The sequence below is a fragment of the Enhydra lutris genome, unplaced genomic scaffold (genome assembly GCF_002288905.1).
Source record: "Enhydra lutris kenyoni isolate GAN:26980312 unplaced genomic scaffold, ASM228890v2 scaffoldscaffold13, whole genome shotgun sequence".
NCBI classification, from domain to species: domain Eukaryota; kingdom Metazoa; phylum Chordata; class Mammalia; order Carnivora; family Mustelidae; genus Enhydra; species Enhydra lutris.
Window position 1 is genome coordinate 30,264,797 of NW_019154097.1, and position 27,942 is coordinate 30,292,738.

General features: G+C 39.3%; 2 protein-coding genes across 4 annotated transcripts in view; both read right to left on the reverse strand.

Moving 5' to 3' along the window:
• The window catches only part of LOC111145711 (suppressor of cancer cell invasion), a 147,868-nt gene extending 144,579 nt beyond the window's left edge, over positions 1-3,289 (reverse strand). The window contains exons 1-2 of the mRNA XM_022500860.1: positions 3,237-3,289; positions 2,482-2,526 (exon numbers count right to left, since the gene is read on the reverse strand). Of these exons, the coding sequence (XP_022356568.1) occupies positions 2,482-2,526; positions 3,237-3,289 (98 nt within the window). The remainder of the gene's footprint in view (positions 1-2,481; positions 2,527-3,236) is intronic.
• Positions 3,290-6,191: 2,902 nt separating this feature from the next.
• Positions 6,192-27,942, reverse strand: part of LOC111145712 (protein phosphatase 6 catalytic subunit) — a 42,158-nt gene continuing 20,407 nt past the window's right edge. The window contains exons 1-7 of one of the 3 annotated variants that reach the window (XM_022500863.1): positions 27,323-27,775; positions 27,076-27,171; positions 18,044-18,109; positions 16,758-16,899; positions 11,822-11,901; positions 11,440-11,649; positions 6,192-9,605 (exon numbers count right to left, since the gene is read on the reverse strand). In XM_022500863.1, coding sequence (XP_022356571.1) covers positions 9,357-9,605; positions 11,440-11,649; positions 11,822-11,901; positions 16,758-16,899; positions 18,044-18,109; positions 27,076-27,171; positions 27,323-27,328 — 849 coding nt within the window. In that variant the 5' untranslated portion in view covers positions 27,329-27,775 and the 3' untranslated portion in view covers positions 6,192-9,356. Of the gene's footprint in view, positions 9,606-11,439; positions 11,650-11,821; positions 11,902-16,757; positions 16,900-18,043; positions 18,110-27,075; positions 27,172-27,322; positions 27,776-27,942 lie in introns of those variants that run through there. The other 2 variants (XM_022500861.1, XM_022500864.1) reach the window with 2 other exon arrangements.

The following is a 27,942-nucleotide window of genomic DNA, read 5'->3' on the forward strand; positions in this document are numbered from 1 at the left end:
AGGCATATATACAAGTTAACCCAGGAGCAGATAAGGTGAAGGAGAGGGTGGGGAAGTCCGCACACACGATGTGACATTTAAGCTAAGAGTCTTAAAGGAGGGAGCTTGCCAAGGAACAAGGAGAAAGTATTTGAGAGAGAAAGAGAAATCATGTGCAGAAACCCAAAGCAAAGAAAGAACATAAGTTCTGAGAACAGCAAACAGAACACAAAGTTACATTCAGCAATTTACTCATCGTACAGGATTCACCAGAAAGTTAAGTCATTTAATATTAGACATTTGAGAGGTCCATTATTGAGAATTTCCATGGCCACAGTATTAAACTGTCACTGGGAAGACAGGCAGAAGTGAAATAAAGGCAGTCTCTTTTGGGGGGGTGGGGGGCAAAAAAGAGAGGGGGGACAGAGGGAGAAGGAGAGTGAGAATTCCAAGCAAGTGCCATGCTCAGCACAGAGCCCAACATACGGGCTCAATCCCATGACCCTGAGATGATGACACAAGCTGAGATCAAAAGTTGGATGCTCAACCAACTGGGCCACCCAGATGCCCCAAAGGCAGTCTCTTTGTATCATTAGGCTAAAAAGTTTGAATTACGTTCAATAAGCAATGGGGAACCATAGAAGGATTGAAGCAGAAGAATTAAAAGATCAACTTGCACAGCATGATGAGTGAATTACAGATTTGAGGTAGAGAATGCGGTCAGGAGGCCACAGCAAGAGAGGGGGAGTGGGGTAATGAGAGTTAAAATCTGTCCAAAAAAAACATGTAATGTAAGCCATATGTATTATTTTTAATTTTTGAATAACCATGTTAGAAAAGTAAAAAGAAAAAAAAGTGAAAATAATCTTAGTAATACTTTTAATTTAATATATCTAAAATACGATTTCTTCATATCATCAATACAAAAACTAGTAATAAGAAATTTTACATTCATTTTTTTCATACTAATTGGAAATCTGATCTGTATTTTTACTTAGAATACATCTTGTTTTGGACATTAAATTTTCACTGGGAATACTTGATGTGTATATAAATTTCATAAAACTTGTGGATGAAAAAGTAGATTCACATACCCAAATTTTTCCAAACATACTTGGACATTTTCCAGTCAGTCAAATACCAGTCTTTGAACTTAATTAATTACAATTAATAAAATTCAAAATTCAGTTCCTCAGCCATGCCAGCCACATTTCAAGTGCTTTATGGCCATATATGGCTACCATATTGAACAGTACAGACCCAGAATGACAAAGGACCTTTGGCTGGTATCACTTCTGTCACCAGCATTTCATATCTACTTACTGTTGAGGTATTCTTCATGCTAACATCAGTAACTTGCCAAGTATTAACTAAGACAGTAGCCCTACTGGTCACATCCTCACTGCTGTAACTTACTTTCTTTCTAGACCACTGCCTACCTCTGTGCAAAAGAAACCTTCTCATAATTGCTACATAGTATCTGACATGTGAAATGCACACAAAGATGTTTGTGGGATAGACAGATGCTCTTCTTCATCACTCAAGCAGTAATTCACTTGTTTGCAGACTAAGTACACTCTCTGTTTCTATTTCCCTATGCTCTGATTTTTTATTAGACTCTATGTTCTAAGTATGATGATAAAAGAAAAAGCAGTAAGGAAATCTATTTTCAATTGTATTTTTATTAGAGGCATTACAGTATAATGGTTAAGAGTCCAAGCTCTGGACTCAGATTGCCTGGATTCAGATGTGGGCTCCATTATTTATTAGATGAGTGATCCTGGCCTCTCTGTGCCTCAGTTTCCTCTTCTGCAGAACTGTAACAGTACATACTTCCTTGGGGTGTTTCGAGATTGCAGAAGATGATACATATAAAGCACTTGCACATGGTACTCGGCACACAGGAAACATTCAGTAAGCATTCGTTTTTAAATATATTTTAATTATTTTTGAAAGCAAGCTCTATGCCCAATGTGGGGCTCAAACTCACCACCCTGAGATCAAGAGTCGCACACTCTACCAAGGAAGCCAACCAGGTGCCCCCAAATTAGTTTTGTTTCTAAGATCTTATTTTTAAGTAATCTCCGCACCCAACCTGGGGCTCGAACTCACAACCCTGAGATCAAAAGTCTCATGTTGCACCGAGTAACCCAGGCGCCGCCCCCCCCCCCCGGCCAAATACTAGTTTTTAAAACAAAATTGGTGAAGAAGTTGAAATTATAGCTAACGTAAGAAACTAGGATTTCTCAATTACCCACGTCTCTTTCCCATATGATCTTACATACACACACACACACACACACACACACACACACACACACACAGTACAGGTATTACTTTGAACTCCTCAAATGAAAAATCTTGCATGTAGTTATATTCATTACAAAAGAAGCTAAATAAAAAAACTTCATCTACTAACAGTATATAACTATGCAGTACGGCATAGGTGTAGCCAAGCAAATGGAAAAACACGAAGCAAAACAGAAAGGCATTTTGACTTACCTGCTTTTCCGTTTTCGAGGTGGTTTCTCCACTGTGCCAGTCAGTCTACAAACCAAACAAATAAGATGATAACTAAAAGTAACATACAAGAACACATCTCCTGGTCCTACTGTGCCAGTCGAAAACTCAGTGTACCACCCTCTAGGACCATAGGCTCGCTAAGCTCATACCTGACCTTACAAACGCCTGATGCTCTGTTTCCCCTATTTACCAAGACCATGCAATCCTGGGACTCACGGTTCCCCCAATGTCTGCTCTGCCCAAACCCTGCTCTCCCTGCTAGTCCCTCACTCCATCCTCAGCTCCTATTCGTCACAGCCCCGCTCCCCAAAACCACCCACCTCCACCTACTCATTGTCTGCCTCGTCACCCCCGCAAGCCCCTCCGACCTCCCCTTTCCCGTGCCCACCCCCTCCCAAGCGTGCACTGCCCCTCCGAGCCCCGCCCCTCCAGGCCCCGCGCCCCCCGCATTCCACGGCCGGTCCAAGGGGCGCGCTCGCCCTGCCCCTCCCGGCCCGGCGCCCCCAGCCTCACCCCTCGGAGTCCCTTCCCTCACACGCCCCTCTCCTCCGGCCTCGAGGATGCGATCGCCGCCCGGCCCACTCCCGCGTCCCTGGACGCCCCCCGAGCCCCACCCCCAGCCTGAACCCCCCGCCCCTCCCGTCTCGGAGCCCCGAATGCTTCACGGCCCCTGGGCCCGCTCCCGCGCCCCCACCCCATTCCCAACCCCGACCTCGACCCAGCTCCCGCCCCACCTGGGGGCCAGGCGACTCCGCGGCTGCTGGGGCTGCCGGGCTCCTCTGACCATCCGGCTCCTGCTCCGCCGCGGGAGCTGCTCCGGCGGCCGCAGGGCTCGCTCGGGAAGCTGAGGCGGCGGAGGCTGGAGTAGGCGGAGAGGCGGGAGGAGGGCCTCGCGCCTCTGCCTGGCATGCCGCGGGGCCCGCCTCCACCGCGCCTCTCCCCGACTCCCATTGGCTAGAGCTGTAGTGTGGCCGAAAGCCTAGCAGTCGATTGGACGCGCAGGCCGTCACATCCCGCCACCTAGGTTTGGTTGAGACTGCAGGTGGCGGCGGAGGTGCCTTAGAGATTGCTAGTAGGGCAGGGGGGGACCCAAGCGCCACCGTGCGCTGGAAAGTAGAAACTGCATCTCAGGCGCCAGACACCTGCCGGCAGGTTCTTCTGGCTCTGCGTCCTGCATTCCACACACCTGCTGGCGCCCCCCAACACTGCACCACGCCAAGACCAACAGCCAAGCACTGCAATTTCCCAAACTCTGGCAGGTGCAACAGTGAGGTAACTCTCCAGAAGCAGCTTCATTTTGAACCACCTCAATGCGGTCCCTGACTCTACATCATGCTGAAATGGTCTCACAGCTCACAGATACCCTTCATAGAGGATCCAGCAAGAAAACTGCAAGAATCTACCAAAATAAAGCATGTTTCAGATGCTCAGTTCTCTGAAGATCACAAGCTTGTGGGCAAGCTTTCCAAGAAAGCAAGAAAAAAATTGCCATGAAAGAAAAATCATCACTGCAAACAGAATTGATGCCATAACTAACAGCAATGTGTTCCATTTTGGAAGGACTAAGTAGAATTGATCCTCGAGTGTGTGCTAACCATCCTGTGATACTGCAGATGATCATAAATTAAATGCCAGTTAATCAGTTTAAAAATAAATTTCACTGTATTTTTATTGTTGACAGACCTAAATACCGCAATACTTTCAGCACATAAGCACAGTATAAGTTATCGTTCCTCTTATACTTTAATAGGGCCATCCTTGAAGACACAGTTCATTAACATATAAAATACTTCCTTTAATGTACTCTACAACCTCTCTACATTCCACATGAACAGGTGTTTGTTGTTTTTGGTAGATCCTTGATGGAACTGGTAGATCTATTTGGAACTGGAAGGAGGCATCAAACTTTCTTTTGTTATTACGTTTTTATTAGAAAATGTTTTTATGCATCAATAATGTGACAACCTAGAGTAGATCACACCAGCACACTGAGGACAAATCTCTCACTGGCCCTCACAAATGGCAGAAATTAGGATACTAGTTTTTCACAAAACCGTATTTGACAGAAAGGACTTTTATTCTGAGATGGCTCTTTTTACATCTTTCATGTTAAAAATGACATTCCTTCTATGAAAGAATGATGACAAATTGTACTGGGGGGGGTTCTTAAATGGCTTTGACAAGGGAAAAAATGTTGCCGAATGTCTGTTGGTTCCCATAATTAACATTTTATGTAATCCCCAAATCACCAAACTGTGAACAGCCTTGATCTCAACCAAATCAGAAAAGGGGGGACAGAATAATTTGTCAGACAACAGTGTGGCAGGTGGAATAGGAGTCCTGGTGGGGAGGGCCATCAACTCACTAGGAGACTAATCTTGAAATATCACTCATTACATTTCTTAAAAACAGGGATTAAAATTCTGTGTGGTTTTCAATATCTTTCATAATTGGCCAAATCCTGATATATGGTTCTGCCTATAGAGCTGCTGTGTCCATTTCTTAAGCCTTCCCAAGGGGCACCCTCAAGTCCTATCTTCGTGTCACATGCAAGTTCTAATAATCTTTGCTTCTGTGTTTTTACTAAATAAGAAATGTACATCCCACCATTCTTGTTCACATTTAATTCAAACTTCTTTTAAGCTTTCCCAATTACTCCATTCTATGTCACTTTCTTCTCCAAATTTGTTGTACTTTCATAAGCTACACTGTATCAGCAATTATATATTACCTTAAATTATTCTTACTTCCTACCTACATTTAGGACATTTAATTAATTAAATTGATATACTTAATATATATTTAATATATTTAATTATTAATTTAATTATTAAATATATGTTTAATATATTTTTATATATTAATTATATAAAATTAAATTTAATTTTATTATATTAAAATTAAATATATAATTTAATAATTAAATTAATACATTTAATTAAAATGATATATTAGAATGAGCCCTCAATAAATGGCAGCTTTGGGCCAGGGACTGGGTACTTTATGTGTGCTATTTTTAATCCTGAGATCAACTCTGTATGGTACTCTCTCTTATTTTAGACACAGAATTTTAAGATCCAGAGAACCCAATTCACGCAGTGTCACACAGCTACAATAACCAATACTGCTTAAGATGGCTTAAGAGGGTTTAAGATGTATTCTCATATGCTCTAAAGAGGTTCAAGTTCCAGCTCTCCTATGCAACCTTGGCAAAATTACCTATCCTAAATCTGTTCCTTCATCCGAAGGGGGACAGGGGGTGGGAGGCGGGGACAGGTAATACAGTCATAGAACCGTGGTAAAGGTAAACACAAAATAGGGCACATACAGCATTTACCTAAGTTAGCTATTACTGCCTGGCAGAAGCCAGCATAATCTCTCCTGAGGGTAAGAAAGGCAATCACCAATTGATTGATAAGGAAATAGAAAATTAAGAGGAGGAGAATAAGGAACAAACATTCCCCCCAGCATCTACTGTGTCTGGCACCACACCAGGGGAATTTCCAAATGCTTTTTGGTGTTTTACTACTGTATACTTCATCAGCATGAAGGCGCACTGTACACATATAATTGAAAGGGTTGGGATGATCTCATGATGCATGGTTCTGGGCACTGGGTCCAGGACATAACAATGAAACTTGCCTTTAAAGAACTAGAACACTTAGCTCAAAGTCAAATGCAGAACAAGAGAAAGTTTCACTTCTGTTTACTAGTCAAGCAACCAAGTGAAGGAATAAGCATTTTTTAATTTAAATTGTGTTATATAAAATGCTAACTTGTCGGGACAGGCTACAGACTATGCATTAGATAAAAGTTTCTGACAAACGTCCTACAATCTTTTTATTAATTTACACTGAGAGAATATAGCACCTTTCATCCAAGGAACTGAAGGTGCTTTACAAACATTAGCATTTAAAAAAACAATTACATTTAAAAATCTGGATTCGTGCTGTTAAATCTCTTCAACTCCAGATACACAATTTTCTGGAGGCTGATGGAAAGCAATTCTATTTCTGACAACGAAAGAGGCTCAGAAAGAGTTCGGATTTGCTTTCGCAATACACGCATTTTCAAAACCTGGTGTTGGGCTTACAAAGCAAAAACACACAAATCTGAATGCAATGAACAATATTTCAAACCTTATTTCAAAAGCAAAACCCAGGGTTTAAGACGTCACAATCTTCCAACAGTTCTGGTCATCCAGATGGAACAGGAGCTGATGCAGGTTGCATATTAGATGTGCTCTTGATCCAGACTTTTTAGGATCACACCCAAATGAACACATTTAAAGTAGTGAGATATTTCAGGAAAAAGCATTAACCTATAAAAAGCTAGCCAAGAGCATATCAGGAAAAGGGAAAGGGAGTAATTGGCAATTAAAAGTAGACAGTTCTCACTAGAGCCTAGGACACTTTATTAGAAACCAAGTATTATCATCAGCAAATAAAAATAGTTATTACCCCCATTGATACAACATAAAGGATTTTACATTCAGCCTACATACAGGGAGTAACAGAGCCTCCTGCCTACAAATCTATGACTTCCAAGTATCTTCCACTACATGATTACTCTGTATCGTACATAGCCCTTACTTAGTAGAGGGATCCAAATGTTCCTTTTAGGCTTACAAAGTCCAATACATTCACTCTCTCTTCCCTTTACATGTCTAATAGTAAAAACTATTTTTTTCATGCAAAAAAGCCATTACTCAGCTGAAGAGAAAAAAAAATCAGACAAAATAGAGATGGCAGTTAAGGAATGGACAGAATATTATTGGCACATGCCCAACTAGTGACAAACAAATGCAGTACACCATGACTTAAAAATAAAGGTCACATTACAGGGATAACTAAAACAACTACATCATTCTAAGCTAAGGAGTGTCAAATGGGAAGGGAGGGCTGAGGTTACCGATTTTATTGGTACAACTTAAAAGCAGAGGAGAGCAAGCACTTAAATACAATTTATGGTAACAGAAAAAAACACTGCAGAGAGCTGTTCAAAGACCACACCAAGTTGTCTGCATCATTAATTTCCAGTGTTTCACAATTAGTAAAATACATAGCTACATATCCCTGTAAGATAAAAAATACCTTTCCCCCTGAATTACACTGGGGTCAGGGCAGTAACACAAAGCTACTGACCCAACAGTTCAAGTGTGTGCAGCAAATGTCTTAGCCACTTCTTTCATATAGCTATACAATTAAAAACTAAACAAGGAGCTAGGTGGTTGCAGAAAATAAAAATCAAAATATTATTGTGCTCATTTAATAAAAGAAAAACCCTGATGAAAAATTATGTGCCAAGAAGCTTAGACTATAAAGTTTTTATTGCATTTTTAGGTAACCTGGAAGTTCTTATCCTGAAGGGGAAAAGTTGGTTTTCAAAACTACCTGAACAGATACTAAAGTGCTTTATTAATTGGCTGGCTTCACAAAGATTTCCTGGAATGACAAAAATTAATTATAGTAGTAAAGGGATACCAACTATTTCACAAAATAGTGAATTCCAACATCATTTATGACCACAGTCATAAGAGACACTGGAACACTTGTCCTTATTAAGTGGACAGTTGCATATAAAGAACTGATCATCACACCCTTTGGATATTCAAATTACTTACACAAAGCCGAAACATGGTATCACAGACCTTTACAAAATAGGACAATTTGTTTCTTTCTACACTTTTTAAAATTTGCTTCAAATTACAGTTCACAAATACAAGAGTCCTGACTTTTCAACCTTTCCAGTTGCAGTTAAAAAATGAACACTTTCTAAAAGTTAAGGTCAAGTGTTACAGTAAGAGGAGAATGATTCCTATTGAAAAGTACACAGATTTTACTTAATGATACTCATGATAGATTGTAAACTGGATCGATCACATTCTACTTAACTGGTATCAAATGAACACATCAGCATTACAAGTATTAAATGTCTTTCTATTACTATAGAGAATATAAACCAAAACATTAATATGGCAGTTATGTTCTTTAGGCACAGTTTAGTGATTTTTATTTTTTTAAATAAATAGTACTGAATTTCAGTTGAAGTTTTAAACTCAATAACCAAAGGGTCAAAAACTCTGATCTGGGGGGGTGGGGGGGGGAGAATAACTTTAAACTAACAATGTAAGCTGTTTAAAATTTCTAACACTTTAACCTATCTGGGTTTTATTTAAGATTACTTTATTAAAAAATACAAGGAATCTGAAAAAAGATCAATACAATTATCTTACTGTACAAAGTCATAAGCTATAGCAGTTTTAACTAAAATTTAAAAACACAACAAGGAGGGCAGCCCTTTAGACCAATTTATTTTATATCCATTTAAAATATCATCCAACAAAGGACAATGAAGTTTACAGCTGGGACAGGTATACATAACTCGAGGCATTTGCAGTCCATCGTGCCCACTGAATAACAACTTTGCTGCTGAAATTTCTTAAAACTTACCAAACTAAAACAAAAGCCTGAATGATACAAAAGGAGGAGCATTTCGGGATAGTCTGTTCTGTCAATTGGCTTTTTAAAAAAAGAGGAAACACATCCTGTTTCCCCCAGACCAGTAAATAAGCAAGAGCTACATGCAGCAGTGTGAGAGTATTAAGACATTTCTCAAGTCTTCTCAAATGAGTCCAAGGTGGGGATGGGATGGGGGAGAAAATTGATAGAAAAACATTGCTATAGACACCATAACAAACAATAAATTTAGATAATTTAAAATTAAAAAAAAAAAGGCAAGAGGCAGCATTTCAGCAGCAAAGTGCTCGATAAAAAGTATATTGTAGAGGGTAATACACGAAAGTTGGGGTAAGAAGAGGGAGGAAAAATGGGTCAGCAGGATGGGCGAAGGCCTCAAAGGAAATACGGCGTCGTCGTTCTGGGAGGAATAACACGTTCTGAATCTGGAACTGCCCGGAATAACTTTGGTTCTCTTGTATTTACATCTTTGAAGACCATGATCGAAGCAATATTTCCACAACGATAGCAGTAATTAGGAGCAGACCATACTGTTACAAGCTTCTCATCAAACATAAATTTATAGCCTTCGTGCACTAGTTGATGTGCTCTGCAGATGAGTTTTAAGTTGTTGATATGAACAAACTGCAATTTAGAAAGGTTCTGTTAAGTATCTAGCACACTTAAGAAAAATCACGCTATATATTTTATACACACACACACGCGCGCGTGCGCGAAAATAATATTTACATAAAGTATAGGGGTGCCTAGGTAGCTCAGTCAGTTAAGCACCCAACTCTTGATTTTGGCTCAGGTAATGATTTCAGGGTTGTGAGATCAAGCCCCTTGTATGGCTCCACACTGGACATGAAGCCTGCTTAAGATTCTCTCTCCCCTTCTGCCCTCCCCTTCCCTCTCTAAAATAAACAAATAAATAAATAAAAAAGATAAATCCTTTTACTACTAAAGTTCTCATGATTATAGAACCCACTCTACTGGTTATCCCCACTACTTCCAAAAGTTATAGACAAACAGAGCTGCTTTGGCCTAAGTTATAGAAATCACACAGTCACATAATTTATTAGAAATTTCAGGAAGAAGGGTGCCTGGGTGGCTCAGTGGGTTAAGGCCTCTGCCTTCGGTGCAGATCATGATCCCAGTGTCCTGGGATTGAGCCCCGAATTGGGCCCTCTGCTCAGCAGGGAGCCTCCTTCCTCCTCTCTCTCTGCCTGCCTCTCTGCCTATGGTGATTTCTGTCAAATAAATAAATAAAATCTAAAGTTTAAAAAAAAAAATTTTTTTCTGGAAGAAAAGTGGTCTGTAAGCACTATTTGATATGAAACAAAGTTTTTATGGTATAATGAAAAAATATGTTGCTATCCATATCTATCATTTACTGAGGGTTTAATATGATTCTTATAAGAATTCTGAGATTTATTCTTCTTTTGTAACTTAAGGAAACAGAGGGTCAGAACACATAAATAATTAACCTAAATTATGCTGAACCTAACTCTCTAATTCCATTGTGCTGGATTACTTCCCAATATAAGCTCAACCCTATGTCCGTATATAATATGTATGTGTGGGTTTTTTTGGTTTTTTTTTAATTAAAAACAGCTGAGAGATGCTTGGGTGGCTCAGTCAGTTAAGCGTTTGCCTTCAGCTTGGGTCATGATCCTGGTGTCCTGGCACATCAGGCTCCTTGCTCAGTGGGGAGCCTGCTTCTCCCTCTGCCTCTGCCTACCACTCTGCCTGCCTGTACACTCTCTCTCTGACAAATAAATAAAAATAAAATCTTAAAAAAATAAAACAGAAACAGCTGAACTTCAAAAGTTGGATTTTTGCTATATATAGATACATAGATATAGATATATCTATCAAATCACGTTGTGCATCTAAAACTAATACACTGCTTTACGTCAATTAATCTAAATTGAAAATATATATTAAAAATTTTTATATACAGGGATGCCTTGGTACCTCAGTCAGCTGAGCCTCTGCCTTCAGCTCAGTTCATGATCCCAGGGTCCTGGGACTAAGTCCTACCTACACTGGGCTCCTTGCTCAGCAGGGAACCTGCTTCTGCCTCTGCCTGCTATTTTCCCTGCTTGTGCTCCCTCTCTTGCTCTCTCTCTCTCTCTGACAAATAATTAAATAAAATCTTTTTTAAAATTTATATATATATACACATATACACACACACACACACATATATGTATATGACCTATCTTGCCCTTGCTATTATATTACTTAATTACAATATTTGAAAAAAAAAAAAAGAAGAAACATCTATTTTATATGTATTAGCAGGCGGATACTGAAGGAGGTGCTTTCATTATGTCATCTCATCTAACCAGTAAGGAAAGACATACATGATGAACTAGATGAAAAACAGAAGGTTGTTATCTCTAGTCACCATAGTTCTTTAAGTAGTCCATTAGCAACCAACAAACCATTTTTCAAAAAATATTGGCTTTACCTCATTTGTGACCTTTGCGCCAAAAAGCCAACCTGCTCCTCGGGGACTGATTGCCCAAGTATCCACATCTTCAGGATCTGACCAAACCAGATCACAAAATGCTCCTTTATGAGGAATTTCCTGATTCCGTTCAATGGTTCGAATTTGATCCAGTGTTTTGATATCAGGAGATAAACCACCATGAACACACAAAATCTGCTCATCTATTAACTAGCAAAAAGGATAACAGAGTTGAAAGCATAATGATAAACTCAGTCATATCTAAATTCATCAATGAATGTTAATGATGTCAATATAACTGAGATGGCAATTGGATAAGAGTATGCAAAGGGTTACTGACAGGAAAATACTTGAGGTTTTACAAAGATTTACATAAACTTACAGCTGCTACTGTGAGCATGTCGAAAACTTTGGTACAGTATCTCCAGGCATTAGCATTTCCATATTTGGTTTGGCACTCATCTGTGAAAGAAACAGAAGAGTTTCTCATTAGTGAAGTTCTAAAGCTGCCAATAAAAATGAAGAATGAACCCAATACTAAAGAAGTTTAAATTAGGGGCGCCTGGGTGGCTCAGTGAATTAAGCCTCTGTCTTTGGCTCAGGTCATGATCTCAGGGTCCTGGGATCGAGCCCCGCATCTGGCTTTCTGCTCAGCAGGGAGCCTGCTTCCCCCACCCCTCTCTGCCTACTTGTGATCTCTATAAAATAAATAAATAAAATCTTTAAAAAAAAAAAAAAAGAAGAAGAAGTTTAAATTAAACTAGGATGGCAAGCTATGACCTGGCAGGTCTTCCACATAGAGCCATGAAGGAAACTTGTGTTTAATCTAAGCATGTGGTCCTGCTTTTCATTCCAGAAGTGCCCCTACAAAGCAGCTCAAGTTATTGATCAAAATGCTAGGATCAGAAAGCGCTATTAAATTCATACAACCCAAAACAAATGCTTTGGCCTATTATGTTATTCATACTGGACAATTCTGTCAGAGTAATTTATTTAATGTGACCACCTTACTCTAGTAGGATGATCAAATCAGAGGACCCTTAATTATAGGAGCATTGGAGATGCCTATCTCAACATTTCTCAGGCCTAAGTTGTCTCTTCTAAGATTTTCTGTAAATTGCACAATGAAATACTTGAACTCCAGTAAGTACACCTGCAGTCATCACTGGAGACAGACCGCCAATCAGGTTCTGACATATTCCCAGCTGAACAATTTCTCTGTTGTCTACAACCGTTAATAGGATATACAGCTCTTGTTCCATTAATATCATGGAAGTTCTGTTTGACCTCTTCCTTAGTTAAAAAAAAACAAAACCTGACATATCACTATTGCTGTAAGTACAACTGAAAATGCTACAGAAGACTATGGGATATGGTGAAGCTTCATGATTTTCTAAATTACCTCTACGTGTGAAGCAGGATCCTTAAGTAAACTTGTCATGAGGGCACTAACATGGGGCTGAGCTTGCAGGCAAGAATCTTTTGTCTTTATACATATGCAAAGTGTTTGGTTCACAATAACTGCTCAGTACGTGTTTATCATGTGAACTGAAGGCTCCATATAGTTAATAGCTATATATGGACATTTTTACTACTTTAAAATCAATGTTAACTTCCATGATAACTAAAATTATCTCCCGCCTGAGAAGCTAGTGGTCTTCCTTTTATTAAACAAAATAACAGACCAGCACAGCTTGAGAACAAGAGAATTCAATCCTAGATGTTGTGCTGTTGTCATTTTCTTCAGTCAAGGTATCTTGATTAAAACGTCCTCTTTCAGATGCCTGTGTGGCTCACTCAGGTAAGCATCTGTCTTTGGCTCAGGTCATGATCCCAGGGTCCTGGGATCAAGTCCCGCATCGGGTTTCTTTGTCAGTGGGGAGCCTGCTTCTCCCTCTACCTGCCACTCCCTCTGCTTGTGCTCTCTCTGACAAATAAATAAATAAAATCTTTAAAAAATTAAAATTAAAATTAAAAAGTCCTCTTTCTTCTCCCCCTTTATCCCTTTGTCCTACATTGATAAATATGGGTCAAATTTTGGGATGTAATTATAATATTAATCTCAGAGCCAGTTGCTTTTACTAAGTTAATGCCACAGTATTGTACTATCCAAACTATTGACTATTTTGCAAAAGAATCAAAAACTTTGGGTGCCTGGGTGGCTCAGTGGGTTAGGCCTCTGCCTTCAGCTCAGGTCATGATCTCAGGATCCTGGCATCAAGTCCTTAATCGGGCTCTCTGCTCGGCGGGAAGCCTGCTTCCCCCCCACCCCACCTGCCTCTCTGCCTACTTGTGATCTCTGTCAAATAACTAAATAAAATCTTAAAAAAAAAAAAAATCAAAAACATTTATTTTAAATGGTACTTGATATTTTATGAGTGAAAATCAAAAGTAACTTGTAAAAAGGAAACAAATATTAGCCATCTAACTTTTCAATTACTATAAACAAAGTTATATAAATCATAAATTATCAGGGTGCCTGGGTGGGTCAGTCGTTAAGCAGCTGCCTTGGGCTCGGGTCATGATCCCAGGGTCCTGGAATAGAGCCTCACATCGGGCTCTCTGCTTATCGGGAAGCCTGCTTCTTTCTCTCCCACTCCCCCTGCTTATGTTCTCTCTCTCGCTGTCTCTCACTCTCTCTCTCTCTCTCTCTGTGTGTGTCAAATAAATAAAATCTTTAAATAAATAAATCATAAATTATAAAAATTTCTCAGTTTAGTAATTGATAATGGCTTACAAAAAAAAAAAAAAAAGGAGAAAGAGAGCTTAGCTTATCTTTGTTATGACAGAAAAGAATCCAAAATATAAGATCTAAAACTAAAGGGTTGGGGTGCCTGGGTGGCTCAGGGGGTTAAAGCCTCTGCGTTCAGCTCAGGTCATGATCCCAGGGTCCTGGGATTGAGTCCCACCTCAGGCTCTCTGCTCAACAGGGAGCCTGCTTCCCTTCCTCTCTCTCTCTCTGACTGCCTCTCTGCCTACTTGTGATCTCTGTCAAATAAATAAAATCTAAAAAAATAAAAATAAAGGATTATGAAATTAATATTTTCAAATATCTCAATATATGCCTCAATTAGGCTTAAGGAAAATTCATGTTAATAATCTCAACAGTTCTGCCATCTCCTTCAAAGAGCTTCCCAACCTCATTTTTTAAAAAAGTTTTTGTATTAATATATAATGTATTATTTGCCCCACGGGTTCAAGTCTGTGAATCATCAGGCTTACACATTTCACAGCACTCACCATAGCATATATCCTCCCCAATGCCCATAACCCAGCCACTGTATCCCTACCCCCCACTCCCCAGAGACCCTCAGTTTGTTTTGTAAGATTAAGAACCTCTTACAGTTTATCTCCTTCCTAATCCCATCTTATTTCATTTTTTTCCCTCCCTATGTCCTACAACCCTCCGCTCTGCCTCTCAAATTCCTCATATCAGAGATATCATATGATAATTGTCCATCTGTTGATGAACATCTATGTTCTTTCCATAGTTTGGCTATTGTGGACATTGCTGCTATAAACATTCAGATGCACGTGCCCCTTCAGACCACTACATTTGTATCTTTAAATACCCAGTAGTGTGAATGCTGGGTCGTAGGGTAGCTCTATTTTCAACTTTTTAAGGAACCTCCATACTATTTTATAGAATGGCTGCACCAGCTTGCATTCCCACCAACAGTGTAGGAGGGTTCCCCTTTCTCTGTGTCCTCGCCAACATCTGTTGTTTCCTGACTTGTTAATTTTAGCCATTCTGACTGGTGTGAGGTGGTATCTCACTGTGGTTTTGATTTGTATTTCTCTGATTCCAAGTGACGTTGAGCACTTTTTCATGTGTCTGTTGGCCACCTGGATGTCTTCTCTGCAGAAATGTCTGTTCATGTCCTCTGCCCATTTCTTGACTGGATTATTTGTTCTTTGGGTGTTGAGTTTGATAAGTTCTTTATAGATTTTGGATACTAGCCCTTTATCTGATATGTCCTAAGCAAGTATCTTCTCCCATTCTGTCAGTTGTCTTTTGGTTTTGTTCACTGTTTCCTTTGTTGCGCAAAAGCTTTTGATCTTGATGAAGTCCCAATAGTTCATTTTTGCCCTTGCTTCCCTTGCCTTTGGCAATGTTTCTAGGAAGAAGCTGCTGCAGCTGAGGTCGAAGAGGTTGCTGCCTGTGTTGTCCTCAAGGATTTTGATGGATTCCTGTCTCACATTGAGGTCTTTCATCCATTTTGAGTCTATTTTTGTGTGTGGTGTAAGGAAATGGTCCAGTTTCATTCTTCTGCATGTGGCTGTCCAATTCTTCCAACACCACTCTAACCTCATTTTTTTTTCTTACCACATTTTTAAAAACTTTCAACCATATAAAAGTTTGAAAGAAGCAGATATTTTGCTTTTAAAGGTTAAGTTCCATTTCTGACCCCTCAGGTTCTAGCATTCTCTGGATGGAGCAGATAGATAAGATAGATATACACACACACATACATATGTAATTATATACATTATACACATATAATATTAAACACATGTAAAAGAACATTCATTCAGCTATGTGTATAAGAGCACCTTAAAAATAATTCCAGGGGCGCCTGGGTGGCTCAGTGGGTTAAAGCCTCTGCCTTCGGCTCAGGTCATGATCCCAGGGTCCTGAGATCAAGCCCCACATTGGGCTCTCTGCTAAGCAGGGAGCCTGCTTACCCCCAACCCCACTGCCTGCCTCTCTGCCTACTTGTGATCTCTGTCTGTCAAATAAATAAATCAAATCTTTAAAACAAACAAACAATTTCAATGTCCAATGGTAAAGATACAGGTTTAATCAATTATAGTACATCCATACAGTGAACACAATGCAGCTATAAAAATAACATCACTGAAGTGAAGAAAGGCTGGTGGCATTAAGTGGAAAAAACAGGTATGTACACACACAAATATGTTTACACACACACACACATGTTCTCAAACTTTGAAGCGTAGAACATTCACATTCAGCAGATTCTAGGATTCCCACCACAAAAGGTTTTCAGTGGGGTCCCGGCAATGTACCTTTTAAACAAGCACTCCTAATGATTCATTTGAGGTAAACTGAGGACTACACTTTGAGGCAATGATCTAGGACAATGTACGCGAAAAAGTTAAAAATAGTTCTCACTCCATGGTAAGGTTCTCAATTGACTGGGGGAAGAAGAGGGAAGAGTTAAAGGTTGAGAAAGTGGAAAACGATGATCTGTATTTCTAATTTTACTGTAAAACACATGTATGACTTGCATGGCTTTTCTCCCAAAGAGGAAAGTAAAACAATATTCAGAATCAGAGAAAATAGAAAGTCTTACCATAAAATCCATACACCTGTGTTATCTGTCTACTCTCATGATTTCCTCGCAAAAGTGTAATACGATCAGGCCATTTAGCCTTTAGTGCAAGAAGGTAAGTGAAGGTCTCCAAACTATAGTAACCTCTGTCTACAAAATCACCCTGTAAAGTAAAAATTTAAAGTTAGAAACAATACAATAGCAATAATATTTTTTAAAATTACACCTAAATGTACAAACCAAGAGACACAGTCAAAAATAACAAAAATGAAGAGTCACATGTTGAATTACTTGGACACTAGGTTTTAACCAAAAAACTCAAATCAAAGTAAATGAGCAGTCTCTACTAAATGTGCTTGTCTTATGATTCAGGAGGCCTACAGGATCCTGCTGTGCAAGTCTCTCAAGGATCTTCACTACAAAACCACCATTTTTCCAATTCTCTATTACCTACATTAGCAGATATTTCTAAAAGGTCATATGTGAATCAAAAATTTTAAAATAAATTTCAAAAATCACTCTATTATTTTAAATATTTATTTATTTAAGTAATCTTTATACCCAACATGGGGCTAAAACTCACTACCCCAGGATCAAGAGTTACATGCTCTTCTGAGTCAGCCAGGTGTCCCCAAAATCACCGTAACTATATCAGAAAAACTACCAATCTGAAGAGATAGTGTTCTTGTAAAAGCAGATACAGTAATTATAACAGTGTTCTAGGTAAAGCTGTGCATCTAACAACTGCTTGTAAAGCCATACTATTTTCACTTCCCATTAATGTTTTAGTTGGGACAATGTTAGATCAATAGGAAAACAGCTAAAAGAATAGTAAAGTGACCCAGAAACCTTTAAAGGTTTAAAGGAAGGAAAATGACAGGATTTAGGAAAAATTCAACAGTAACATTACATTCCAAAAGCAAAGTAAGCAAATATCTCCCTTAATAGCAAATGTGTATGTGCACATATTCATCAATCTGTAGAATGGTAACAGATGAAAATGCTCAAAAAAAAGTGTGATAAAATAACAGTAAATTGAAGATTTGTGCCTTAAAGTTTGGTGGTTCTAGACTATTTTTCTGCCAACCATTACTCAGGCTACAACCCAGTCCTAAGCATATCCCAATTTACTAACACAATTACTTTCATCTGGACAAATGGCAAAAATGTAAAAAAGTACAGCATCACCTTTTCATATAATTAAATAGTGAATGTTACCTGAAAATGAAACTGTTATGTAATTTATTGTAATAAGTCAGATCCTTTCCATTTTAAGTAAGTATGTGATATCATTGGGGTTTACATACCATAAATATGTAGTTTGTGTCAGGAACCTGACCTCCAGTTCTGAATAGTTCACAAAGGTCATAAAACTACAAAAGAAAGGCAATATATACTGATTACAAATTCCCACAAAGAAGTGAAATAATAAAACTGAGAGCAAAATGTGTAAAGAAGTATCTAATTAAGAAGACCTCAAATACTGACACTTATAAGAAATAAAGTATAAGCAAAACTGCCAAGCACACAGATCTCAAGTCTAAAAAAAGTACTAAAATAAATCTCACAATTACCAGCAAAGTCATTCCCAGATCATTAATGTTATAGGCCTTCTCCCTCAAATTTCTTTCATTTTATCTTGTCACCTAGAATTTTTTAAATAATCTCTACACCCAGTGCGGGGCTTGAATTCACGACCCTAAGATCAAGAGTCACATACTCCACCAACTGAGTCAGCCAGGTGCCCCATCACTTGAGAATTTGAAATAACTGATCAGTTACCTAACTTGTTAATAAGCTAACCTAACCACCCTACCCCATACTCAACATCTATTTTAATGAAATAAAAAATAAGGAAACAGGGGGCTCCTGGGTGACTCAGTCGTTAAGCATCTGCCTTCGGCTCAGGGCCTGATCCCATTGTCCTGGGATCGAGCCCCACATTGGGGCTATCTGCTCAGCAGGAAGCCTGCCCCTCCCTCTCCCACTCCCTCTGCTTCTGTTCCCTCTCTTGCTGTGTCTCTCTCTATCAAATAAATAAATAAAATGTTTTAAAAAAAATAAGGAAACAAGTAGATAAGAATTTTTTTCAAGTGAATTTACATGACACTTCACAACATCACATCAACCTACCTTCCCACACTCTACTTTAGAAATGTATACCCTCAGGCTCTTTAGCTATGGAGTGTCTTCTCAATAATCAGTAAAAAAAAGAACTGTGTATTTCATCATATTCTATTTCACTGTAAATTGGTAATTGACAAACTGTACATGTGGTAAACTCAATCAACTAGGTTATCTTAATCCTAATTCCTAAAGAAAACTTAAGCTTTTCTAAGACTTTGAATTAAAGGAATTTACTATATTGACCAACTACAACTAAAACACCTATACAGTTGTATTTTACACTTGAAAATAAAATTATTAAATTTCTAACACTTGAAGATTTATTTATTTACTTATTTATTGGTCTATTTATTTATTTATTTGACACAGAGAGAGAGATCACAAGTAGGCAGAGAGGCAGGCAGAGTGAGAGAGAGAAGCAGGCTCCCTGCTAAGCAGAGAGCCTGATGCGGGGTTCAATCCCAGGACCCTGAGATCACGACCTGAGCTGAAGTCAGAGGATTAACCCACTGAGCCACCCAGGCACCCTAAATTTCTAACACTTAAAACAGTAATCTTAGGGCGCCTGGGTGGCTCAGTGGGTTAAAGCCTCTGCCTTCAGCTCAGGTCATGATCTCAGGGTCCTGGGATCGAACCCCACATCAGGCTCTCTGCTCAGCAGGGAGCCTGCTTCCTCCTCTCTCTGCCTGCCTCTCTGCCTACTTGTGATCTGTATCTGTCAAATAAATAAATAAAATCTTTAAAAAAAAAAAACAGTAATCTTAAATCACCGTGAACAAAATTGAAATTTAAATGTTAACTACTAAAAGAAATAAAGCACTACCCTTTATAACAGTATTTTGTAAGTCTGAAGTTGTTCCTGGCTTAGAATTTAAAAAAAAAAAAAAAAAAAAAAAAAAAACTTTAGAAAATTTAAAATTTCCCTATCTTCTTAAAATTAGCAAGCAAATAAATGAAACAGCATTCAATCTCAGTCAATTGGTAGACTATTATTTGTCCAACACACTTGCTGTCCATTTAGAAATGGACACAGATACACAGAAGCATACTTCTTGGGGTGCCTGGGTGGCTCAGCTAGTTGAGTGTCCGACTTTCGGTTTTGCCTCTGGGCCTGATCTCAGGGCGGGTGACTGAGTCCCCCATGGGCCTGAGTCTGCTTGGGATTCTCTCCTACCTCTGCCCTATCCCCTCCACAGGCTCTATGTAAAATAAATAAATAGGGCATCCAGATGGCTCAGTTGTTAAGTGTCTGCCTTCGGCCCGGGTCATGATCCCGGGGTCCTGGGATTGAGCCCCACATCGGTTTCCCTGCTTGGCGGGAGGCCTGCTTCTCCCTCTCCCACTCCCCCGGCTTGTATTCCCTCTCTCGCTGTGTCTCTATCAAATAAATGAATAAAATCTTTAAAAATAAATAAATAAATAAATAAATCTATCTTTATTTTTAAAAAGTACACATCTCAATTCCCATCCCATAGATGTATACATGATGCATGTATACCACATATTATTTACATAGCGTATGTTTATATATATACACACAGCATGAGCAATAAAAATGTGTGTGTGTGTGTGTGTGTGTGTGTGTGCTGTGTATCAGTGAAATACATACACACATGTGTTGTGTGTTACTCTAGCCTAGTAATTCCACTTCTGTGACTATATCCTAAGGGCAAAAAAATAAGTACGTACATAAATAAATAAATAAATACATACATACATACATACATACTGGGTGAATATATAGAAAATGTGTTACAACATCATTTATAATAATAAGAGAAACACACTTCATGACTGACAACTGACTAGTTTTTTTTATGTTGTTAGTCACTGTATAGTACATAATTAGTTTTTGATGTAGTGTTCAATGATTTTTTTGAGAGACTTTTAAAAGATTTTATTTATTTATTTATTTATTTGTCAGAGAGAGAGAGAGAGAGAGAGAACACAAGCAGGGGGAGTGGCAGGCAGAGGGAGAAGCAGGCTCCCCGGCAAGCAGGGAGCCTGACACAGGACTTGATCCCAGGACCCCAGGATCATGACCTAAGCCAAAGGCAGACGCCCAACAGACTCAGCCACCCAGGTATCCCTAAAAGACTTTTAATAAAGTATGATCTACCAACTCAAAGACCTGGATTAATCATGAATAATGCTTATAGTAGAAACTATGCACCAAAATGGAAAAATGATTAGGGAAGAGGATAGAACACAAAACTATACCTACAGTAAACTATACCATTTTACTATATATACACACAGAGTCAGGAAGGGAGCATTTAAAAGTTTCATAAAACAATTGCTTTTGGGGGCGCCTGGGTGGCTCAGCGGGTTAAAGCCTCTGCCTTCGGCTCAGGTCATGATCCCAGGGTCCTGGGATCGAGCCCCACATCAGGCTCTCTGCTCAGCAGGGAGCCTGCTTCCCTTCCTCTCTCTGCCTGCCTCTCTGCCTGCCTGTGATCTCTGTCCGTCAAATAAATAAATAAAATCTTAAAAAAAAAAAAAAGCAACAAAAAAAAAGTTGCTTTTGTAAAAGAAATGGTGGAAGAGGGAGTGTCCTTAAACTTTTCTACTGATAGTTATAGAAACATATTCCTAAATAAAAATGTTATAAGTTTCCATTTACCCTATATATATTTAACAGACGATCAAATATTCTGCTTCAGGGACCCAACAGTTCCTACTTCATAATGGAAGTTTTTTTTTCAAAATTCTTTAATATAATAAACATTTACTGAGAACATGTGCAGACAACTAAGTTTGTCCTACATTACTGGAAGCTCACCTCATCATTTCACAAATGATTTCTACCATCTATTATATGTTTTCCACATCACAGATACTCTGTAAGCTTCATAATGTTTTGTTTTGTTTTGAAGATTGATTTATTTTAGAGAGAGAGAGCATGCAACATGAGCGGGGGGGGGGGAGGAGCAGAGAGAAAGGGAGAGAAGCAGACTCCATCCTGAGCACAGAGCCCAACATGGGGCTCGATCTCACGACCCTAAGATCATGACCTGATCTTAACTGGGCACTTAACTGACTGAGCCATCCAGGAACTCCTGTAAATCTCATTTTAAAATAAAAGCAATTCTGGGTGCCTGGGTGGCTCAGTTGGTTAAGCAGCTGCCTTCAGCTCAGGTCAAGATCCTGGAGTCCCCGGATCGAGTCCCACATGGGACTCCCTACTCATCGGGGAGTCTGCTTCTCCCTCTGACCATCTCCCTTCTCATTCTCTCTTTCTCTCTCATTGTCTCTCTCATATAAATAAAATCTTTTAAAAATTAAACTAAAATAAAATAAAATAAAAGCAATCCCGAGAAGTGGATTTTATTCCATCATTAGAGACAAGGAAAGAGTTGGCTAGCTCAGCAGTTTTTAAACTTTTTAGTTTCAGGACCCATTTATAGTCTTAAACATTACTGGTGCCCAAAAAGCTTTTGCTGATATAGTTTATCATCAGTTGCTACTGACCATATCAGAAATGAAAAGTAATCATTTTAATATTTAATTGTTTAAGTCAGTAACAACTCATTAAATAGTAACATACACATATTTCTAACGAAAAGTAAACAATGTCTTCCAAAACAAAACAAATTTAATATCTGGTTAAACAGAATTTGGCTAGATTTTCATAATTTGCCTCTGCATTCAATCTGTTGGGATATACTGATGAAAGTACATAAAGAAAATCCAGCTTCATACAAGTGTATTTTACGAAAAGGAAGAGTATTTTAATAATCTTTAGAGAGAATGGTGCATACTTTATTAACATACCAACATTTGATAAATGGTCTTTTTCCTATTCTGTTAGTAGACTGGTCTAACACTCTCAGTGGCTAACACACTGGTCATTTGGAAAACAGAAATTATATTTCATTATATATCACCAAAAAACCGTATTTGTTAATATCATCACCAACAGAAAAGTCTTTAAATATCAGAAGCTGGGGCACCTGAGTGGCTCAGTCATTAAGCGTCTACCTTCATCGAGCCCCACATTGGGCTCCTTGCTCAGCAGGAAGCCTGCCTTTCCCTCTCCCATTACCCTTGTTTGTGCTCTCTCTCTCACTGTCTCTCTCTCTGTCAAATAAATAAATAAAGACCTTAAAAAATAAAAAATGAAAAAAATAAGTATCAGAAGCTGATAGTCCGCCATCATGATGGTGGGCTCCAATTTTCTAAAATTCTAATTATTGATTTGAAAAACCAAATTTTGTCACTGGCAATAAATATGGTCAATTGTTTTCCTTGAAGTGACTGGTTCACTCCTTCACTGTTGCAAAGATAGTTGTCAAATACCCATAGCTTGTTAGTCATTCTCTCAAGTAAAAAAGGTGTTCCATTAAAAAAAGAAGCTCCTTCAGCTTGTGATAACAAAAAACTACACAAATATTTTCCTTGAGCAAAACATCTTTCTTTGGTATCTAGCAGATGTGTTGTACGCATACTTCCTATTTCCATTATAGGACTGTTCAAAAGATGTTATCAGCTCACAAGTTGATAATTACAACTAATATTACTGCTTCACCAAGGACATTCTTTGTGATCATGGTATCTCCCCTGCCAGGTAAGTATCATCGAGGACATTCTTAAGTGATACTGGAATTTTTTTTTTACTGTGCACATATGTTGTGAAGAATACAGTAAAAACCAGCATAGTCTGGTGCTACTCCTTTGATTCATGCTGAGATACCTGCAGTTTTACCCTCAATTGATTTTGTACCACCTTACAGACCTTCAAAGGTCCACAGGCCATACCTAAAAACTTGTGACCTACCCAAAGTGATTTCTTGAATAGTTAATAGGCAGCCAAGCCAGGACTTAAACCAAGCTTGGACAATGCAGTCTACAATCTCCTCACTAGATTACACTGTTGCAATGCTTCTCAGCACTTCATGCTTGCCAAAATTTTTAAATGAGTTTATTGACGCTCATAACCCAATCTCTGAATGCCAGAACTGGCCCAAGGGGAAGACAACTCTAAAATCCTAAAGGACACATCTTATATTTGGAAGCTCTGAAAGTCCCAAGCTTTTAATTAGCAGATGATATAAAGGGTCAAGTATAAGAGAAACAATGTTCAATTTGGTGGTAGTCTTAAAATAAAAACTATATTTCAATAAAAACAATTAAAAATAACATGGACGGGGGCACCTGGGTGGCTCAGTCAGTTAAGCATCTGCCTTCGGCCCAGGTCACAATCCCCGGGTCCTGGGATCGAGCCCCATGTCTGGATCCCTGCTCAGCAGGGAGTCTGCTTCTCCCTCTCCCTCTCTGCTTCCCCCCCACTCATTCTCTTTAAAAAAAAAAAAAAAAACATGGACGCCAACACCAAAGTTAAGTTTCAAATCTCAACTATGTCCCTTTGTAGCTCTGTGAGTTTAGGCTAATTCTTCAATCTTTCAGTCTAAGCTTCCTTTTCTACAATATAATTCAATCTCACAGGACTCTTGAAAAAGTAGGACACAGAATATGTGAAAAAGCACTTTGTTGGGGCGTCTGGGTGGCTCAGAGGGTTAAGCCTCTGCCTTCGGCTCAGGTCATGATCTCAGGGTCCTGGGATCGAGCCCCGAATCAGGCTCTCTGCTCCGCAGGAAGCCTGCTTCCCCACCTCTCTCTGCCTGCCTCTATGCCTACTTGTTGTGATCTCACTCTCTCTGTCAAATAAATAAATAAAATCTTAAAAAAAAAAAAAATAAAGGCACTTTGTTAACCTTCAAAACACAAGAAATGTTAGCTAGATTGTACATTTGACTGAAGGTGTATATGTACTACAGAAGTAAAATTTTATTATTTTAATTAATTTTAGTAGTTTGAAGTTGTCTCTAATTTCCTGGCCTTTGATCATGGCTGCAAATTATGTATTAAAAAAGTTATTGTAAATTACATACTAAAAAGTCCTAAAAACCCAGGAAACCCATCAATTTTAATATTATAATCAGGGGGAAACATTATTTTTTAAAGCTGGTTTTTTTTTTTTAAGATTTTATTTATTTGACACAGAGAGAGAGATCACAAGCAGGCAGAGAGGCGGGGGGTGGGGGGGGAAGCAGGCCCCCTGCTGAGCAGAGAGCCCGATGTACAGATCTATCCCAGGACCCCGACTGAGATCATGACCTGAGCCAAAGGCAGAGGCTTAACCCACTGAGCCACCCAGGCACCCCTAGGGGAAAACATTATTTTGTTTATTTCAGCTTTTAGGAATGTGTTATAGCACGCTTATATTAGTATCATTTATCTTAGCAAAATACAAATGTTTATTATGTTTTTGGAAAGAAGATGTATGGAAATTTTTTTTTACAGAGACTTGTTTTTTGGGTTTTTTTTTTAAAGATTACTTATTTATTTGGCAAAGAGAGAGACACAGTGAGACAGGGAACACAAGCAGGGGGAGAGGAAGAAGGAGAAGCAGGCCCCCTCACCCCTCTAACCCCCCACCCCAGCAGGGAGCCCGACGATGCAGGGCTCAATCCCAGGACGCTGGAATCATGACCTGAGCCAAAGGCAGAAGCTAAAGGACGGAGCTATCTAGGCACCCCAGTGTATGGAAATTTTAAGAAATGCACTCCTAAAGTCTACCCTAGAGAACTAAGATTTTAAAAGATCACAGATGGGAGTGCCTGAGTGGTGCAGCCACTTAAGCATCCAATTCTTGGTTTCAGCTCAGGAAATGGTTTCACGGGTAGTGAGATCGAGCCCTGCCTTGGGCTCCGAGTTCAGCACCAAGTCTGCTTGAGTTCTCTCTCCCTTTCCCTCTGCCTCTTCCCACCTACTGCCCCCCACCCCACCCCCACTCTCAGACACCCCACCTACATAAATAAATAAATAAATCTTTCAACAGCTCAGAGATGACCTAATGGGCTCTCTATTTAGAAGCTGATAACATGCAAATGCCAGATTTATTATGACCTCAACCACCCAGAGAACAAATTGAAAACCAAAAAAAGAAAAGAGCCCTAAAGTGGTCAAAACAGAACTTAATTCACGGAACAGCCACCAATCACTACCAATTTATATACATTTCTGCTCCTTTAGGCAGTCTTATTCAAGGCAGGGAAATTGCACAGATGATAGCAAGTCATGCTGGGTTTGATAAAGATATTGTTTACAATATATGTCTTATATCCACAACCCCACTGTACACAGACAGCAGACTGAGTGAGAGTTCTGCTTAGCTTCCATTCCCAGTTAAAACAAACAAACAAACAAAAAACACACACACAAAACACCTCTACAAATACACAGAGGGTTTCCAACTGGGCTACACCCTGACAGTAAGAGTCTAAAGATGAGGTGTATTCCTCTTGCCACTGCCTTGAAACTCTTAAAAACAAAAGCACAGGCGCACCTGGGTGGCTCAGCTATTAAAGCGGCTGCCTTCGGCTTGGGTCATGATCCCCAGGATGCTGGGATCGAGCCCCACATCAGGCTTCCTGTTCAGCGGGGAGTCTGCTTCTCCCTCTCCCACTCCCCCTGCTTGTGTTCCCTCTCTCCCTCTCTCTCTGTCAAGTTAAAAAAAAAAAAAGCCCAGCAGATAAAAAACGAGACTCATCTTTCTCCTATCCTAGCAGACACTTGCGTAAAATCGTGCACCAACAATTTTATCCTTCTGAACCTATATTATTCTCATTCCCACTATGGAAATGATACATTTTCAATAAAATTTGACCTGAGTGAATAGAATAGAAAATTAATACCTAAAACCAAAGCACGTCCTGTTAATCACAGTCACTGTGAGCTGTCCACAACCCTTCCCAGAGCAATAATGTTGCATTCTATCCACTTTGCAAGTATAATTTCAACGAACTCCATGAGTAATTTTTTTTTAAAGATTTTATTTATTTATTTGACAGAGAGAGAGAGAGATCACAAGTAGGCAGAGAGGCAGGCAGAGAGAGAGGAGGAAGCAGGCTCCCCGCCGAGCAGAGAGCCCGATGAGGGGCTCGATCCCAGGACCCTGGGACCACGACCTGAGCCGAAGGCAGAGGCTTCAACCCACTGAGCCACCCAGGCACCCCTCCATGAGTAATTTGACCACCACTTTTACTCACTGTAATAGTAACCAGGAATCATTAGTGTCACACAGACAGGCCAATCTATCAAATGAGCTGTGTTTGTTTCTTGTTTTTCTTGTGGCATTTTTGCACATAAGTGGAAACACACGTGGACTATGGACAGTACAAAAGCTAAAAATCTGTTCATGAAATTTTACCTGTCCGTGTATGTCTCCACACACTGTTACTGGTGTTGATACTGGCTGGACATTTGACTCTTCTAAGAGGAGGTCACAAACATAGTCACATAGCCGCTGTAAGAAGAGAAAATACAATTCAACCTTTTACTACAATATTAAAACTAAAGATCAAATGCAAAAAAGACAAGAACTAATACATATATTATTTCATAAGAAAGGAAAACTACCCTTTAACGATTCTGTGGCTTGATTCGTCAGCTTCCACCTTCATTTCATAATGCCCAAGGATGATATAATGGCTACTCCAAAACGCAAATTCCCTGGCTACAGACAATAGGTTCTAGAAAACAGCTTTAAAGAAACTGTAAAATGATACTTTTCACCAAACAAATGTAAGAGTAAATAATTTTAACAAGAAAAGATTTTTATCTACTCATTTTTAAAGTAAATTGGAGGGGCATCAGGGTGGCACAGTCAGGAGACCCCCGGACTCTTGGTTTGTCATGATCTCAGGGTTGGGAGATCAGGCCCTGCAGCAGGCTCCACACTCAGCAAGGAGTCAGCCTGGATTTCTCTCTCCTTCTCCCTCTGCCCTCTTCCCCCCACCACTTAAATGAACTAATGAATCTTTAAAAAAATAAGTAAATACAGTAAGTTGCAAACCATGTATTTACCATATGACCTAGCAACTGGACTCACCAATGAAAATTTATGTTCAAAGCTTAATTCATAATAGCCAAAAATTGGAAATAAATCGGTATCCTTCAACAAGTGAAGAGCTAAACAAGTTGTGCTGTATCTACTCCATGGAATACTATTCATTAATAACAAGAAACTATTGACACTTGGATGAATCTCAAGAGATATATGCTGAGTGAGGAAAAA